An 18,238-nucleotide genomic window follows, 5' to 3' on the forward strand; every position below is an offset into this window, starting at 1 on the left:
TGTCGCTTTTTGGAAGTCCATCTCTTTCGAAAATGAGCCTCTTAGTGTCAAGTTACTTTCCAATGGAGCTCTGCTGTTACACACAGGGAGCAAGATCATCCTGCAGGACTATGAATCTGCTTGAAGTACGATGTTAAATCAAGGACCAAAAAATTCATCTGAAATGTACATCACACAACAAGTTCCACCAGGGTCGAACTTAATGTCCCACTGAGGCCTGATCCATGTGATCTGTAGCTTCCCTAGACTGGCTGTGCATTTTCCAGGACTATCAGTGAAGGTGTGACACTTAAGAAAAGCATTACTCTAATAAATCATAAGAAAGTGCTGCAGATAATAGGACCTTGGCATGGAAAGTACATACATTTGTCGTGAGTCCTTCCGATCTTTCATTTACTTGATTGAGAAGATTAAAGGACAAGTCATGACAGTTCAGGGTGAAACATCTACTGCATTTCTCTTCAAACGGTCGTATGTCTGGCTCAATTCCTGAGAAGTCCAACCGCTACAAAACAAATTTATGAATAAGGTGCTGGTTACAATCGTACTTTACAATCTTCCTGTCATTCTGGAACATTCTAAGGATGGTGCTCTACAGAACTGCAATACTGCCACTGGTCCATAGGATATCATAAGGATCATACAGGTATAGGAAACTTGAGAATATCATATAACAACAGAGCACAAAGGGACCTCGTGAAGTCAACTTGTCCAGTATTCTCTTTCTATTCATAGGGAACCACCTGTGAAGTCTGCTACCTTCGGATGCACTGTCTGCACCATATTCTAATATGGCTTATACCATTTCAATGTGGAAACCCTGAAAACCACATTGGCTAGATGGCACCCAAGGACACAATTAAGAATCACTGCCTTAATCCATCCCCATGCCTCTGGTTAGGACCTCCTATAGTGAATCCATGCAACATGTGCGCCCCACATTCAGACGAGTTACATTTCTAACTGCAGAGATCAGAAAGCCTGATCAGGGAGTAAAAGAAAAAAAGAAAAATTTGCTGTTAGAGCTCCCACTGGGTTCAAGACTTCACCCTCTTACTGTTCATTATTTATTATGTACCATATCAGAAGGCACTGTAACTTTATATGTTCTAAAAATTACTCTTGTAGCAACACAAATTTTCTCCAGCCCACCACAAGAAGAAAATGAGCCGTTAATATGTTCTATTAGCTTGTGTAATAGAGTTACTACTTCCAGCACATCCTGAGGGGAATGACATCACCTCCCATTGTTTCCTTTCCTCATTCCCGTTTCTTTTCAAGATCAGAGCCTCATAATGCAGGGGTCTATGTGAGCTGGAAATTTATGGAGCCAGTCAACTGTGTCATTGCACGTGCCTCAGACTATTTTTCATAAAAGCAAGCATCTACCCTGTATGATAACAGCTGAAAATTAAATTAGCACCTCTGATCTAGTTTTTGTTTAATTCAACAGCAGCCAATCAAAATCAGGCTGTAGCCCAGATAGCCAACCAGAAGGCTGACGATGAAAACTACTAGTGACTAATTTTTAAAAGTATTTAGTAAGCATAGGTCGGATCCTGAAGGGGCATGAAGCAAAATTAGCACTGAATGCAGTGCACTAGCATGAGGATTCAAACTCCAAGAAAATCATGAGATGGAGACAATAAAGAGTTCTTAGACTTTTGTCTTCTGTTTAGAATAAAAATCCCATTAATTCACAGGACTCGGCACAGTTCCTTCTTGAAAAGATTAATGTGCATGACCAGTGACTGAGGAACAGATATTAAATAATGAGCTGATAAGACCAGATTTAAAAAAAAAGTTGGAAAATGACATTTAAGTTCAGCAATTAAATCTTCTCTCTCTTAGTACAAACCTTCCAATTCTAGAATCTCTTTGTCCCAAAGAACCTCCAATTATAAAAAATTCGAGTTAAATATAACTTACAACTTTAAAGGGTTATTTACTAAGGGGCCGTTTTACTAAGCCGCGTACATGCCTACGCGCCCAACATGTGCCAATTCGGAACTACTGCCCAGTTTGTATATGTACCCAGTAGGCGCACCGGAAATTTTCCAGTGCACGGCGCTAATAGGGCAGTAATCGGCATTGTACATGTGCTGATGATTACTGCCCGGTTAACACGTGAGACCTTACTGCCAAGTGAATGGGTGGCGGTAAGGTCTCAGGCCCAAAATGGACAAGCGCCAATTTTCATTTTGCAGCACGTCCATTTTCAGCCAAAAGAAAAAGCGCCTTTTTTTTCAGGTGAGCTGAAAAATGGACCTGTGCGCATCCAATACATGCGTCTACACCAGTGCAGGTCACTTTTTGGCACACCTTAATAAAAGGACCCCTAAAGCTTAGCTTGAGTTATCTGCAACAGGGCCCACAGAAATAAAATGTGCCCTGCTGCAGATAACTCGAGCTACGTTTTAGCTCTTTTGTCTCAGTGCACTTTTTTTAAAACCCTCGATCCATCTGCATAGCACTTGTTTACTTTACCACAGTAGTAAAAAATAAATGCCCTGAAATTTAGAACACTTTTCTTTTATTGCACTGGGCTCTAAGACTGCCAGATTTCATTTCTTGCAGCCCGACGACCCCTGCCTACCTCAGCTGTGCCACCATTAAGTTAAGACTAGATCCCAGGTTAGTTGCAAGTACACCTCATGATTACATTTACTCCTTGCATGTTCCACTGCGCACACTGAATTTCAGCTTATTGGGTAGATCGGGACACAGCAATCATCATAGCGCTGTTAATTTCAGTTTTGGCGCAGCACGCAGGATGCTAAAGATATGAAATTATGGGGTCCTTTTACTAAGCCGCGTATCTACATGGGCCCAACACGTGGCTCTTGTGGTAATTTCATTTTTGGCGCGGCTGAAAAATAATTTTCGGACGCGTGTATTGAGCGTGCGCCAAGTGGCATTTGACGTGCGTAGGTCATTACCGTCCGGTTACCGCATCAGACTTTACTGTTAGGTCAATGGCTGGCAGTAAGGTCTCAGACCCAAAATGGACGTGCGGCAATTTTCATTTTGCTGGGCATCCATTTTTGGCATTTTTTGCAGGTGAGCTGAAAAATGTTTCTGCGCACGCCTAAAACACGCGTCTACACTACCGCTGGCCATTTTTCAGCGCACTTTAGTAAAAGGACCCCTATATGAGTTAAGACATGGGATGTGCGGGACATCAGATTCCACTGCTGGTACATGCTCTCATGGGGCAACTGTCAGCAGAACTCCAAGAAAGCCCATCATTAATCAAAAATTTGTTCAATATTTCTTCCATCAAGATATGCACAGCTAGTATGTCAGTAATGATAATCCAGGGCAGGGCTGCCAAGAGACTTGGCCAGCCCCAAGGCAAGGCCGCCCCCGGGCCCCCCCCCCTACCCTCGAGGTTGCCACCACCGCCGCTCCCCCCTCCGTCCACCACCGGGCCGGGCCCCCTGCATTGAAATCAAAGCGCCTCTCACCTCCATGTGAAAGCGCTGCAGTCAGCAGGGCAGCAGATCACCTCCCTTCGGCCCTCCTTCCCTTGTGTCCCGCCCTCGCGGAAGTTACGTTAGATGCGGGCAGGACACAGGGAGAGAAGGAAGCCCGAAGGGAGGCGATCTGCTGCCCTGCTGCCTGCAGCGCTTTCACACGGAGGTGAGAGGCGCTTTGATTTCAATGCAGGTGACCCAGCCGGTGGCAGACGGTCGACAACAGAGGGTGGGTGGTACTGCGGCGTCGGGCCCCCCTTGGAGGCCTGGGGAATTTTGTCCCCCCTGCCCAACCTCTCGGCGGCTATGATCCAGGGGTCTCTGCTGCTCTTTTAAGTTATACAAGCAGTGTCGGTAATAGAGAAAGATTTTGTAAGCACAAGGCTGTTTCAGACAGCCAAACATCCTTTACTTTGAAGATGGCATTAAGGCCACAGTCTGGTTCACAACACTGTTCCAGCTGTATGACATGGCTGGAATACATAACAAGTCATGAAAACATGGAAAAGAGCAGTTTTCAGCTGAAAATGAGAACAGTCAAGCACATGGAAGATGAAAAAGTAGCAGTTACCTGGACATCGGGATCAAAGGAAAAGAGTTTCTGTCTGCCTTCACTTCTGTTCATTTTATTCAGCTGCTCGGTTTCTCTTCCATACTATAAGAAGCAGAGGAAATCAAATGATCAGTTAATACTTCCTTTGGCATTCTGAACATATTTCAGGGCATTCACCAACACTAATAAAAATCAGAACCCTTGAATTCTGAAGAACCAAAGCACTGCAGGAAACATGCTTTGCTAAAAGGAAGAGAATGAGGGAGAGCCACAACAAAGCCTCACCGCAGTGTCCACTACTTTAACATGGCAGTTGTGTGATATCCAAGGGTAGATTACATGGGCAAATAGAAGTTGCTATCGTACTGTATTAAGTTGGCAGGAACATAGCTGAGAGCTTATAGTATCACAAACAACCCACCCTTCATTCCTTCAAGAGGAGAGACAAGAGCAGAGGTGATAAGGTCAAGGATTGAGCAGACAAAGGAAGCACAAACCAGCAATCCTGCAAGTCATGGGGTATCTAGGCTGATGCAAACAGCCTAGGACTCCCCAGAAACTAACTGGGTCAGTGCCATGAGGTTGATGGTGGCCAGGTACCGTCCAGTAAATCCATGAGGAACTATGAGGCTAGATAACAGGGTCATAGCCTTGCCATGTTTGGTACAACCCTCAACAACAGTGGTACGGTAGTGCTAAACTTCTCAAGTAGCTGGGGTGCTCTGCATGAGTATCACTAATTTTAGTTTCTGCGGGGATAAAGACAGAACTTGGGAAGAAGGTATGGACAGGAATCCATATAACCAGAATGTGTACTTGTCCAAGAATCATAGCCGAAGATGGCAAAATGACTTCCAGCAAAGGTGGCATAAGCTAGCACTTAAGACAAATTTTGGACATGCTTGGGACAGATATGGAGAGCAGCAGAGGAAGGCAGTTGCATAGTTTGGTGGAAGACACGAGAGGGAACTTGTCTTCATTTGTTTATGAGAATCCTTGTACTCATCCTCCCCGAGTGGTAGAATATCAAAGGAGTCATCTCAACTGGGCAAACGAGAAGGATGGAGGGGCTTTTTCTGCTTTCTTACCTTCACCAACTCGGGGTGCATGCTTCTCTCCAGACTTTCCATGATGCTTTCTGATTTGCCCTGGCTGTTTGTATCATCTTCTACAGAATAAAAAAAAAACAGGTGCAATAATGAATGATACAGAAATACGCATATAGGGGGCAATTCTATAACTTCGTGCCTCAAGCTGAATGCTTCAGTGCTAAGAACTAATTCTATCACGGCACCAAGATTCCATTACAGAATACTAGCACATCAAAACTGACACGCCTACATTTAGGGACGACCATTTATGCCAGCTCTATGCCTGCATAAACATGCGCACAACTTATTTAGCATGCTAGAAATTACAGGTGTCTGCGACACACCCCTGGCCCACCGATACCCACATATATATGTCTCCCTCGCATTTACATGTCTTAGCACTTATGTACTACATTATAGAATAATACATAGAAGTGGCGTAGCTACGGGGTCCTTGGGGGCCTGGGCCCTTCCAAATTGGATCTGGGGACCCTGGATTGGCTGGCGGGGGTGAAGCCTTTCTCCAGTGCTGTTCTCTGTGCATTGCCTACCCCGCTTCTCTTCACATTGTGTGCATGCTCGGTTTTAGTAGAACTGAGCATGGGCGGCAATGCGCCAAGAACAGCGCTGGAGAAAGGCTTCAGCTGGTGGGGGGTGGGGACTCCTGCCAGCCAATGTATGTGGGGTTGCAGCAGGGAGGCAGGCCCAACTGTGCCCTCCCCCGCCATTTGGCTCTGGACCCCCCCCCCCCCAAACGTTGAGGTCTGGCTACGCTCCTGGTACGTAGTGCATGTGGGCATGTAATTTGTGCTAATTGGTGCATTTATGCATACAAGGCATGCGTTACTGTCACGTACCTGGTTCTAGAATTGCCTTTATATTATTTAAACTCTTAACCTGAGTAGCGAAAGGAAACTTTACTGGGATTCCTAAACATTTTCCAATTTTTCTTTTAATATACTAATTCTTAAGGAACTTACCATTTCTGTGCAGATGTGATCTTTGAATTCTCCCTGCTCCCTTTGACCGGGGGTTCTTTCTTGACCCAGTCCTCAGGACACGACAATTTTAAGATATCCACAATGAATATGCATGAGATAAATCTGCATACAATAGAGGCAGTGCATACAAATTTATCTCATGCATATTCATTGTTGGTATCCCGAAAACCTGACTGCCTGGCTGTGTCCCAAGGACTGGGTTGAGACCCCTGCCTAGACAGATAGGTCAGGTGTTCTCAGAAAAAATGCCACAGTTTTGCTAAACAAAAAAAAAAAATCGTATTTTTGACAAAACTATAGCGTTTACTACAAAAAACTAACTCAAAGTCTGTCCTGCTGTCAAAATGGGTGATGTGCCAGTGATACCAAACAGGCCTAGCACCTTCTTCCACTCTCTGCCCTTCTTCACCTCTAGTGTTGGCCATCGCCATCAACTCAACAGGGCTGTTAAGTATGTGTATTTTTCATATTGTTTCATGGTAGTTCTATTATTAGGTTTCAATTTACTGTTTTCAAGTTTACCTAATTTATTGTATTTATGCTTCTTCTTGGTTATTTTACTATAGTTATGCTGTTAACAAAACTGCAAGTTTTATGTTAAACTGTACCTGCTGTACACCACCTTGGGTGAATCTCTTCATAAAGGCGGTTAATAAATCCCAATAAATAAACAATTGTCTCACCTCCTTACCACCACCCACCACCAACATACCAACACTGGCTTGCAGGGCCCTGTTTCTACTACTACTAATTACAGAGGCAGAGAGAAAGGAATTTGGGGTGGGGAAACAGAGAGGTGGCAAAGAGAGGAATAGTGGAGAATGAGGGAGGGGCAGAAGAGAAAGCTTCAGAGACAAAGGATGAGAAAATATATCTGGGGACAGAAATATGGTGCATTGGTGTGGGGGGGGGGGGGGGGGGAATCAAGAAACCAGGGCTGGGGGGAATTCTGAGGGAAAAGGGGAGAGAAATAACTAGGTTGTTATGTGTTCTGCCAAAATTAAAGCTCCACATTGCCATTTTTAATTACTGCATAAATTGCAAAGCGTGCTAAGCGTCTGATGTATTTGCCTTAAAAGATGAAAGTTTAATTTTGTTAACAGGAAAGCAGTTGAGTTATCTAACAGTATTGCACAACAGACTCTTTGATGTACACCATTGCAAGGGCTGAGGACAGGGAGTTGCTATTTTTCTCTAAAGCTGTAACCTTGAGCAGCTTCCATTGTGTCCTTCTTCTCCTGGACCAAGCAGTCTGTATTAATCTGAATGATCTTCCTCAGGGTCCCCAGCCACTCCTCCATTTCCTGTTCTGTTTCTGCTGCCAGGTAATGACTGTACTTATCCAGCATCTTCAGTTCAAAGGCATTACGCCGCATCTTGGGACACTAGAGACAAACAAAACAAAGCTGGATCAGACGCCAGCTCTCTGACATTTTTCCTGTAACTCCAATATAAATAAGCTTGACCCAATGTCTTTTTTTTATTATTTGGGTCCTGTAGTTTCCTCTTGCTTAGTCTGGGCATCCACCTCAGTTGAAACCAGTGAAGCTTCATCTGGGGGTTTCTCTTCTTATTTAAAATCCCCCTCCCCTCCTAGCTCACTGAGTCCACAGCCAGGGCTAGTCACTAAGGCTCCTTCTGAAACCATATTACTATAGGCCCTGAGTCTAGGGGTGGGGTTAGGTGTTATTTTATAACTGTACAGACAAATAAATAGCATGTGAATACCTTCCCTGTGTGGGTATCGGCAGGGCTAACCCAACCATTAGGATGACCAGGAAGTTGCCTAAGGCATCAGCTTCTGGTGGCTGGCAAAAAGCAGGTGCAACCATGATTGCTGAGTTTAATATCAAAATCTTGGAAGGATGCTAGGGGTCTAAATGTTAGAGGGGGCACAAGGCTAAAGGTTTGTCCAGAGTACCTAATATCCTTGAACAAGCAAATTTTGAAATGGATAGTATGCACCTACTTCAGCTTTGAAAATTATCCCAGGAATTTATGTGCAGATATGCGTGTGTGTGTGTGTGTGTATATATATACATACACACACACACACACACACACATGTATTTTATAAAGTCTGAGCATAAATGCTAAGCCACAGTTTATCCCTGAGGTTAAGTAAGATGGAATCTTACTACTTTTGGGGATTCTACCTGGTACATGTGATCTAGATTGGCCACTGTTGGGAAACAGGATTCTGGGCTTGATGGCCCTTTGGTTTGACCCAGTAGGGAAACCAGAGGTGGTCCTACCATTAGGCCATCTGAGGCAGGGGCCTCAGGTGGCACTCTGAGGCAGCAACGCTTCCCACCCTTACTTCCCCAACCCCTTTCCACCAATTTAACTTTTCTTTCTCATTTTTCCAAAGGCAGCGGCAGCAATTCCCAGAGGCTGCCCTACCAGTCCCGGCCCCTTCTGTCTACTGCAGTCCACCTCCGAGGAAACAGGAAGTAACATCAGAGAAGCGGGCCGCAGTAGAGAGAAAGGGCCGGGACTGGCAGCAAGGCAGCTGCTGGGATTCACTGCTGCCGCCTTTGGAAAACGAGAAAGAAAAGGTAAATTGGTGGAAGGGGGCTGGGGAAGGAAGGGAGGAGATGGCAGACCATGGAGGGGGGTGGCGGCATCTCATTCTTTGCCTCGGGGAGGGGGGCGGTGGCAGCGGCTCATTCCTTGCCTCAGAAGGGGCGGCAGCGGCGGCTCATTCCTCACCTCAGATGGGGGTGGCGGCTCATTCCTCGCCTCAGGCGGGGGCAGTGTCCTATTCCTTACCTCAGGCGGCAGATTGTCTTGGGCCGCCCATGAAGGAAACTGGTATATTCTTATGTTCTAGTGTTCCCTCCCTAATCCCGCTTTTCAGTAATGCCTCTGCTCAGTCTAGATAAACCTAGGGCAGTGGTTCCCAAACCTGATCCTGGAGGCACCCCAGCCAGTCACATTTTCAGGATATCCACAATGAATATTCACTACTTCCATTGCACGCAAATCTCTCTCATGCATGTTGTGGATATCTTGAAAACTTGAGCTGGGGTGTCTCCAGGAGATGTGGTAACCACTGACCCAGGAGCATATATGCATACACGCTCTAAGCATATATCAGGAGGGCAATTTTATAAAAGCCCATGGAAATATCTTTAAATTTCTTTCCAGGTGTAATCATTGCATGAAAAAAACAGAACTCTATACCCCTCTCCCCCTTTCCCGGGAGCTGTGAACATTACCTCCACAGTATTCACTGTTCTAACCACTAGGCTACTTCTCCATTTCACTTGGAGGAAGAGACTCTTCGTTAGAACAAGCGGGTTGAGAACTAGGAAAAGCCATAGATTTAAATCCCACCATCACTATATATTGTAACCTTGGATAAGTCACTTCCATTGCCTCAGGTACCATCTCAGAAATACCTACTGTACCTAAATAGAAAGTGCCTCCAAAATGGACTTTCTGGTAGATAGCATACAATAATAATAATGTGTGCTAAGCGTTCATAAATAGAGGCCTCAATGACTTTTAGAGTATGGGTAGGCTTATTTTTGAGAAAAAGATTTTTTCTGTTATATACAGCACACCTTGCAACTTGGCTATTTAGACTGCAACGTTGGGGGGAAAAACACAGATTTAACTCATACGCTGTTTCACCTGGAGACATCAGCAGATGACAAGGAGTTCATAAGGATTCAGTAGAGACACACCTGAACAATATCAATACAAGAATCTAAGAAGATGCATCCTTTGGTTTCCTTTGAATTTTTTTCATCCTTGTAGGAGTTAAGAATATAGGAGCCATCAGGGAGCTGTGTTAGGTAGAAGTATCGCCTTCTGAACACCTATAAAAATAACAACAGTGTAGTCACACTCTCACCAACTCACATTTCATGGGAGATACAATTCACAGCAGGGGTATAATTTTTGTCACTGAGGGGGTCTTTTATAAAAACTCGGTAGCGTTTTTAGCGTGCACTAATGATTAGCGTGCATTAAACGCTAGAGACACCCATAGGAATATATGGGCATCTCTAGCATTTAGCGCATGCTTATTTTTAGCGCGCACTAAAAACGCAAGCGCGCCTTTGTAAAAGGACCTCTGAATTTTTTGACTGCCAAACAAAACCCCACACATAGCTCAAAGTGCTCTAAATTCACAAACTGCATATTACCATTATTTTTAAAACATCAGAGAAGTTGATGTCCTCTTGTTATACCACAATTTTTGTTTATACCTAGTTTTTGTTTATTTCAACTTACATTATTGGATTTTATTTTGTTTTTCTGTATTTTAGAATTGTAATTATCATTTTCAATTATTCAATGACTTGCATTATTGTCTATTTTGTGATTCTTTAATGCATACTATCTGTTATTCTTTGATAGCAGGCCATTTTGTTTTTATTTTTTGAAATGAATAAGTATAACCATAAACCATCACTTTGTGCTACTTGGAAAAAGTGATAACATAAATTTAATAAAATTTAAGTAGAGGAGTGTGGTAGCCGTGTTAGTCCACTCTTAAGGTTATCAATAGAAATCAAACAAAATAAAACATGGAAAAGAAAATAAGATGATACCTTTTTTATTGGTCATAACTTAATACATTTCTTGATTAGCTTTCGAAGGTTGCCCTTCTTCCTCAGATCGGAAATAAGTCAGAATGATTGAATATTTTAACACCCAACAGAAAGGACTTAACAAGGATCTGGGGTTCCTAGCCCATTATAAACCATAAAGCTGTATGTCTCTGTTGATCACCCTCCCCTCACCTATCCACACCCACCCTGTTAGAATATCAATGATATGCTTTGATGTCCCCATGCATACTTCCTACCCACCCCCCTCCTCCCACCCTGTCAGACTGTCATAGTAATGCTTGAATGTTTTCACTTATATACACTGTCAGCTAGCACATTTGCTTATTTCCGATCTGAGGAAGAAGGGCAACCTTCGAAAGCTAATCAAGAAATGTATTAAGTTATGTCCAACAAAAAAGGTATCATCTTATTTTCTTTTCCATGTTTTATTTTGTTTGATTTCTATTAATAAAATTTAATAAATGAAAATAAACTGATTGATCACTCAGCCTGACTGATTCTTATCTTAGCAAATGCAGACAACAGAGAAGTCTTGAACTTTTTTAGATTTTATTTATTTATTTTAAAGGTACAAGGGTTAAGGGCACCAGGGGAGATGGTACACCTTCCACTCCAGTTACAATGGGGAAAAGGAAGGAAAATTTTGGTCTTATCTGATAATTTTCTTTCCTTGAGTCCTACCAGACCTTCATCTCCATCTGCAACCAGCAGATGGCGATAAAAGCCACAAAACTGTAAACTCTGCCTCATAACAAGCATTGTGCAGCTCTCACAGCTCAATATTTCTATAACAAAGCAGAACAGTGACCAAACTGCCCCTTTACTAGGGATGGGCAGCCCAAAACTGTTCATTTTGGTTCATTTCCTGTGATGTTCGTGGCACTGTTATTTTAGTGTTGCATTGATAGTCTTCATTTTCATTTAGGGGCCAATGTAGTTAAGAGTGCAGACTCTTTCAGAAGAATGTGCACCCTTTCAGAAGAGTGAATACTTTACATGCAGGACTAGTGTACATTCACAGCAGAATTTTGTGGAACCGTGCCACTGCCACAGTGCCCTGTCTGTTGCTGCTGGTATCTACCCAGTGAACAGAGTGGGGATCACCTATCCACTAAATGTTCTCTTGCAGGACACTTTGTAATTTAGGGCTATCAGATGGAGCAGCTGCTTAAACCCCACATTCTCTACAACCTGCTGGGGCTGGTCATCCAAAGCAATAATTTCACCTACATACTGTGTAACTGCTTTGGATACAGCATGCCTCTTAGCATGGTATAGTGCAGTAGGACACCATCCCATCTGCTCTCTGTGTCCAAGGTAGGACCTGACAGAAAGAATCAGTAAAGAGTATTAAAGGAGACTTTGATATTGAAAAGTGCATTAACATCAGGATATAAGATACAGGGCATCGATCAGCTGGCAACTCCCATGCTCTCGTACAGCTTTGGTATTGTGGACTAGCCTCTTAAAAACCTTGAAAAACTGGATGTGTGAACAAGAAAACTCCTCCATGCCCACAAGATCATTTATAAGAATCAGTGTTCACCACGACTGTATATTCCCAGAGCTGAAGGAGGACTGGGTCTCATAGGAATAGATTATAACTGTCAAGCTACAATCATACGAATCCAGGCTTATTAAACAGTATCATTAGATCTAAATGCACAAAAAGTACTGAAATGTGAAAGAAAACTTCCAGAATCTATTTCTATCATTAATCTTGGACAAGCATTCCAAAGAGTAGAAGGAATGGGTGAGAATTCACTGGTACCAAAGGGAAGGAAGCAACAGAATTTGCAAGGAAGAGAAAAAACTCTTCGAGGAATTAGACCAGCAGGAAAGGCGCAACAAGTGGCAAATGTATAAGTATAACGAGAAATACAAAGTATTACTCCAGGAACCATTCACTGACCAAAATTGGACACATGAACGGTTAAGGAGAGGTGAATTGAGACCCAAGGATGTGCGATTGATAATTGTAGCTCGGGATAGCGGATTATTGGTGAGATGGTTTATTGCAAGTATAGAAAAAACTGGTATAACCAACAAATGTACATTCTGTAAGAAGGAGCTGGAAAAAGTTAATCATCTTGTGGCTGGCTGTGAAGGTCACATGGCAGAAAATCTCTATACCGAACGTCAAATCCATTGGAAACTAGCAGGTGAATTTTTGAAAGAGAAGGGCGCCCATCTTCCGACACAAATCGGGTGTCCTTCTCGCAAGGTCGTCCAAATCGGCATAATCGAAAGCCGATTTTGGGCGCCCTCAACTGCTTTCTGTCGTGGGGACAACCAAAGTTCACGGGGACGTGTCGGCAGTGTAGCGAAGGCGGGACTGGGGCACGATTAGGAGATGAGTGTCCTCGGCCGATAATGGAAAAAAGAAGGGCGTCCCTGACGAGCACTTGGCCGACTTTACTTGGTCCATTTTTTTTTCACGACCAAGCATCAAAAAGGTGCCCGAACTGACCAGATGACCACCAGAGGGAATCAGGGATCACCTCCCCTTACTCCCCCAGTGGTCACTAACCCCCTCCTACCCTCAAAAAAAGTTTAAAAATACTTTTCTGCCAGCCTCTATGCCAGCCTCAAATGCCATATTCAGGTCCATCGCAGCAGTATACAGGTACCTGGAGCAGTTGTAGTGGGTGCAGTGTACTTCAGGCAGGCAGACCCAGGCCCATCCCCACCCTACCTGTTACACTTGTGTGGTAAATGCGAGCCCTCCAAAACCCACCACAAACCCACTGTACCCACATGTAGGTGCCCCCCTTCATCCCTAAGGGCTATGGTAGTGGTGTACAGTTGTGGGGAGTGGGTTTTGGGGGGCTCAGCACACAAGGTAAGGGAGCTATGCACCTGGGAGCAATTTTTGAAATCCACTGCAGTGCCCCTACGGTGCCCGGTTGGTGTCCTGGCATGTGAGGGGACCAGTGCACTATGAATCCTGGCTCCTCCCATGACCAAAAGGCTTGGATTTGGTCGTTTTTGAGATGGGCATCCTCGGTTTCCATTATCGCCGAAAACTGGGGATGACCATCTCAAAAACGACCTAAGGACGACCATCTTTAAAGTCGACCTAAATTTCATGATTTGGGAGTCCCCAACCGTATCATCGAAACGAAAGATGGACGTCCATCTTGTTTCGATAATACTGGTTGCCCCGCCCTTTTATGGGGCAGTCCTGCGAGGACGCCCTCATGAAAACTTGGGCGCCCCGTTCGCTTATGCCCCTCTTTGTAAACACTATAATATAGCTATACCGGAAAAGCACTGGGATCAAGACCTTACGAGAATCACAGAGAATGAAGAGGTTGTGATCACCTGGGACAGCCCCAATCTAACAAATAAAAAACTGAATGCTATGAAACCGGACATAGTGCTGAAAAAGAAAATCACCAGCTCGACCTTGATTATAGAGGTGTCAGTCCCAAGCAATTACTCGGTGGATTGTGTAGGGAGAGAAAAAAATCTTTAAGTATCCAGAAATGTAGCCTGAGACCAAGAAAATGTGGCAGAAGGACATAGAAATATTTCATATTGTTTTGGGTACCAAGGGCCTCATTAAAAACAATATCAAAACGCACCTGGATAAATTGGCTATAAACGTAACATCTTATGAACTCCAGAAGGAAGCTCTTTTTGGCATGATGCAAGTACTTCAGTGAGCATAATTTGAGAGACTGAGATCATACTCCACATGTCCTGGCTTAGGAGTGAGCTCATTACTGTCATGGTATGCACAACAATAAAAAACAAAAACAGCAAAGGTGACTGGTCTGCTTGCTGTTTCTTGCCTCCTCTTTGCCTGTTTCTGTCTGTTTTTTTCATCAATAAAAATTGTTGAAGCTTAATTTAAGAGATGCCAGTTGTCCATAAAAGCTAGTGGCCACTACAACATATGACACACCATTCAAACGAATTTTCAGGCTTCCTTATGCTTGATTTTTGAAGTGTGATCTTCTGATGGAGGCCAGTAGGCCAAAAAATGGCCCATGCTGAAAGTCAGTTGGAAGCACTTAATAAAAGAGAATCTTATATCTTGGTGTATTGTCCCTATTTTGTCACCTCCGCTGTTTTTGTTTTGTACTGCTGATTGTGGAGGGTTGTTCTTATTTCTGTATGCACAAACAATAACCCATTGGAGACATTGCCCCTGAAAGTAACAGTAATGTCCAGGGCACCTACCAGAATATTCATGCTTGGCATTCATTTCTTTCCTCCATGTTCACTTACATTGTTTCTCACCCACTCCATAGTCCTCTATTCTTTTAACTGCTTTCCAACCCCTCCCCAATCCTTCCAGGTCCTGAAAACCATCTCCCCTCCCCATCTTTCTAATATGAATAACTGTAAGCTGCTGAGAAGGTATACTAAACAGCGGTATATCAAAAATGAATGAACTTGAAGTTGAACTTTTGAGAATTCCTTTCAACAGCCTAGTGTGACACTTTCAAAAGATAGTCAAATATCTATTTAGTCCCAGCTACCTAATGAAATCCGCCCCTGACCGCTTCATAGCAGACTTCACATCCCACCTAAATTACATGCTCCAGCAAATTCTCTTCCCTAAGGAAAATGGCAATATCCTGCTCACCCCGATGCCGAAAGATACCAAGAAAAAAAACAAATGATGTCACAAACTACCGTCCAGTAGCATCTATCCCATTGGTAGTCAAACTTATGGAAAGCATGGTAACCAAACAACTCACAGATTATATAAGCAAATTCTCAATATTACATGAATCACAGTTAAGATTTCGCCCCCTCCACAGCACCGAAACTGTACTACTCACTCTCCTAGCCAAATTCAAGCAGGAAATAGCAATAGGCAAAAACATCCTTCTCCTCCAATTCGACATGTCCAGCGCATTCAACATGGTAAACCATAATATACTAAAGACTATTAGATAACTTTGGGATTGGCGGAAACATACTTAGCTGGATCAAGGGTTTCCTAACCACAAGAACATATCAAGTAAAATCAAATGCAAACATATCATCACCATGGAAAGCAGACTGTGGAGTACCACAGGGATCACCACTATCACTGACCCTCTTCAACCTAATGATGACCCCCACTAGCCAAGTCCTTATCCAACCAAGGCCTTAATCCTTTCATCTATGCAGACGATGTCATAAATATACATTCCTTACAAAACTAAACTGACAGAAATCACCAGCGAAATCAAGCTCAGCTTGAACATTATGGACTCATGGGCAAATGCATTTCAATTAAAACTCAATAAAAAAAAAACTCACTGTCTCATCCTTTCATCCCAACACAGTGCGGACAACCCCACAAGTATTGACATCCCAGACCACACTCTCCCTATCTCAGACAGCCTGAAAATCCTCGGCGATACAATGGACCGCAACTTAACTCTGGATAGCCAAGTGAAATCCACAACAAAGAAAATGTTCCACTCAATGTGGAAACTCAAACGCGTGAAACAATTCTTCCCAAGGGAAACATTTTGCAACCTGAAACAAACAATGGTAATGAGCCATGTAGACTACTGCAATGGAATCTATGCGGGATGCAAAGAACAAACCTTAAAGAAACCTCAGACCGCTCAAAACATGGCAGCCAGGCTTATATTTGGAAAAACGCGATTCGAAAGCGCAAAACCCCTCCGTGAAAAACTACATTGGCTCCCAATCAAAGAACACATTGCTTTCAAAATCAGTACCGTGGTTCACAAAATCATCTACGGTGAAGCTCCAGGATACATGACAGACTTAATCGACTTACCAACTAGAAACACATCCGAATCGACACAAACATACCTGAATCTGCACTACCCAAGCTGCAAAGCACTTAAATACAAATCAATCTATGCATCCAGTTTCTCCTACATAAGCACACAACTGTGGAACGCATTACCAAAATCCTTGAAAACGACGTACGACCATCTATCCTTCCGGAAAATACTAAACACCAACTTGTTCAAAAAGGCTTACCCTACCAATCCAACCTAAATGCCTGATCTTGGCAACATAACATAACCAAATTACGTAATGGACATAACACGACTCTTCCACTGTTCGATTCCCTAATGTGGCTGTGCCACGTGAACTTTATCTTACCACAACATCACCTTGTATTTGTTAACACCGGAGTCTGCTAATGCCTCTCCGGTATTATGTAAGCCACATTGAGCCTACAAATAGGTGGGAAAATGTGGGATACAAATGTAACAAATAAAAATAATAAAAATGTACTGCCTACAACTTGATTATTTATTTCTATCTAGCCACCATGGCAATATCAGGACCCACCTTCTCAGTTATTGATTTTTTTTTAGCCTGCATGCTGATGATCTTTATCAATTTTGCTCCTTTATGCAAGGAGGTTTGTCTTGTCAAATTAGAACATTCTTCTCATTTAGATTTGAATTTTATAAATGAATGCAATGTACTCATACATTTATTTATCTTCTGAGAACAAGGAGTTGGTCATTTGAAGTTTTTATTTTTCTTCTTAAGAGCAGATTGAATTAGGCAATTTGAAAAAAGGCTCCCGAATACAAATTCAAATATAAGCAAAAATAAAATCAACCGAATGCAAATGTGATATCTGGAAATTTCAGGTGGATTGTTAACTGAGGTACTTTGGATTCATTTAAATTTACAACAACAGGTAGTAATGTATAATTTATCTTTAAAGTCAAGCAGGGTACTGGAAGATTGGAAGGTTGGCCAATGTAACGCCGATTTTTAAGAAAGGCATTGTGCGCTGCCCAGTTACCGCCGGGTTAGCGCAGGAGCCCTTACCGCCACCTCAATAGGTGGCAGTATGTGTTCCCCGCGGCAAGTGCAAACTTACCACATGGCCATTTCATTTTTGGTTATTTTCACCCACCTGCGGTAAAAGGGGCCCTGGCGTGCGGCAAAAATGGCCACCGCCGCTAGCGGTGACTGCAGCTTAGTAAAAGGGCCCATTTGAGAGTTACGCACCTACAGTAGCCTCTTTCAGACGTTTGCAAGGGCTGAGTGCCTGAATTATTTTCAAAATTTCACTAAACTCCTAAATTTAGGAGAATTAAAATTGGGTGGCAAGAGGGGCAGATTTAGGATGGAGAAAAGAGTTAGGAGCTTAGCACTAGGCTCATAAATCAAGGCAAATTAACGGCAGGCCTAAATTTATAAGCATAACTTTTAAGCTCCTAAATTAATATGAATTTTCAACTGAAAATTGGGCTCCTAACTTTGACTGAAAATAGGGCAGAAATTTAGTAGCCTATTTAGGAGCTCATCTCTTTTTTGAATTTCAGGCCCACAGATCCTAATCATATCTAAAAAGAAGGGATCTACATGGCCTCAACAGGTCATGTATGAAGACATTTTTGGATACATCTCACATGTTGGTTCGGCAAACGGTATCACAAAATATAAACTTTTGCTCACAAACTGTGTCCCCAAGTCAAGAAACGTACTTGACTGCAGTGCTTGTGGTAGAGGCAAAGTGTAAGTGTGCGTTTGCAGCTCACATAGACAAAAAAAAACCCAAAACAAAACATAAAAGAAA

General features: G+C 43.0%; 1 protein-coding gene across 1 annotated transcript in view; it reads right to left on the reverse strand.

The window, feature by feature from the left end:
- The window catches only part of DOCK11 (dedicator of cytokinesis 11), a 292,220-nt gene that overhangs the window by 206,631 nt on the left and 67,351 nt on the right, over nt 1–18,238 (reverse strand). The window contains 5 exon segments of the mRNA XM_030208788.1: nt 365–505; nt 4,048–4,131; nt 5,118–5,197; nt 7,329–7,506; nt 9,814–9,948. Coding sequence (XP_030064648.1) covers nt 365–505; nt 4,048–4,131; nt 5,118–5,197; nt 7,329–7,506; nt 9,814–9,948 — 618 coding nt within the window.

Source organism: Microcaecilia unicolor, chromosome 7 (assembly GCF_901765095.1).
Source record: "Microcaecilia unicolor chromosome 7, aMicUni1.1, whole genome shotgun sequence".
Taxonomy (NCBI): Eukaryota; Metazoa; Chordata; class Amphibia; order Gymnophiona; family Siphonopidae; genus Microcaecilia; species Microcaecilia unicolor.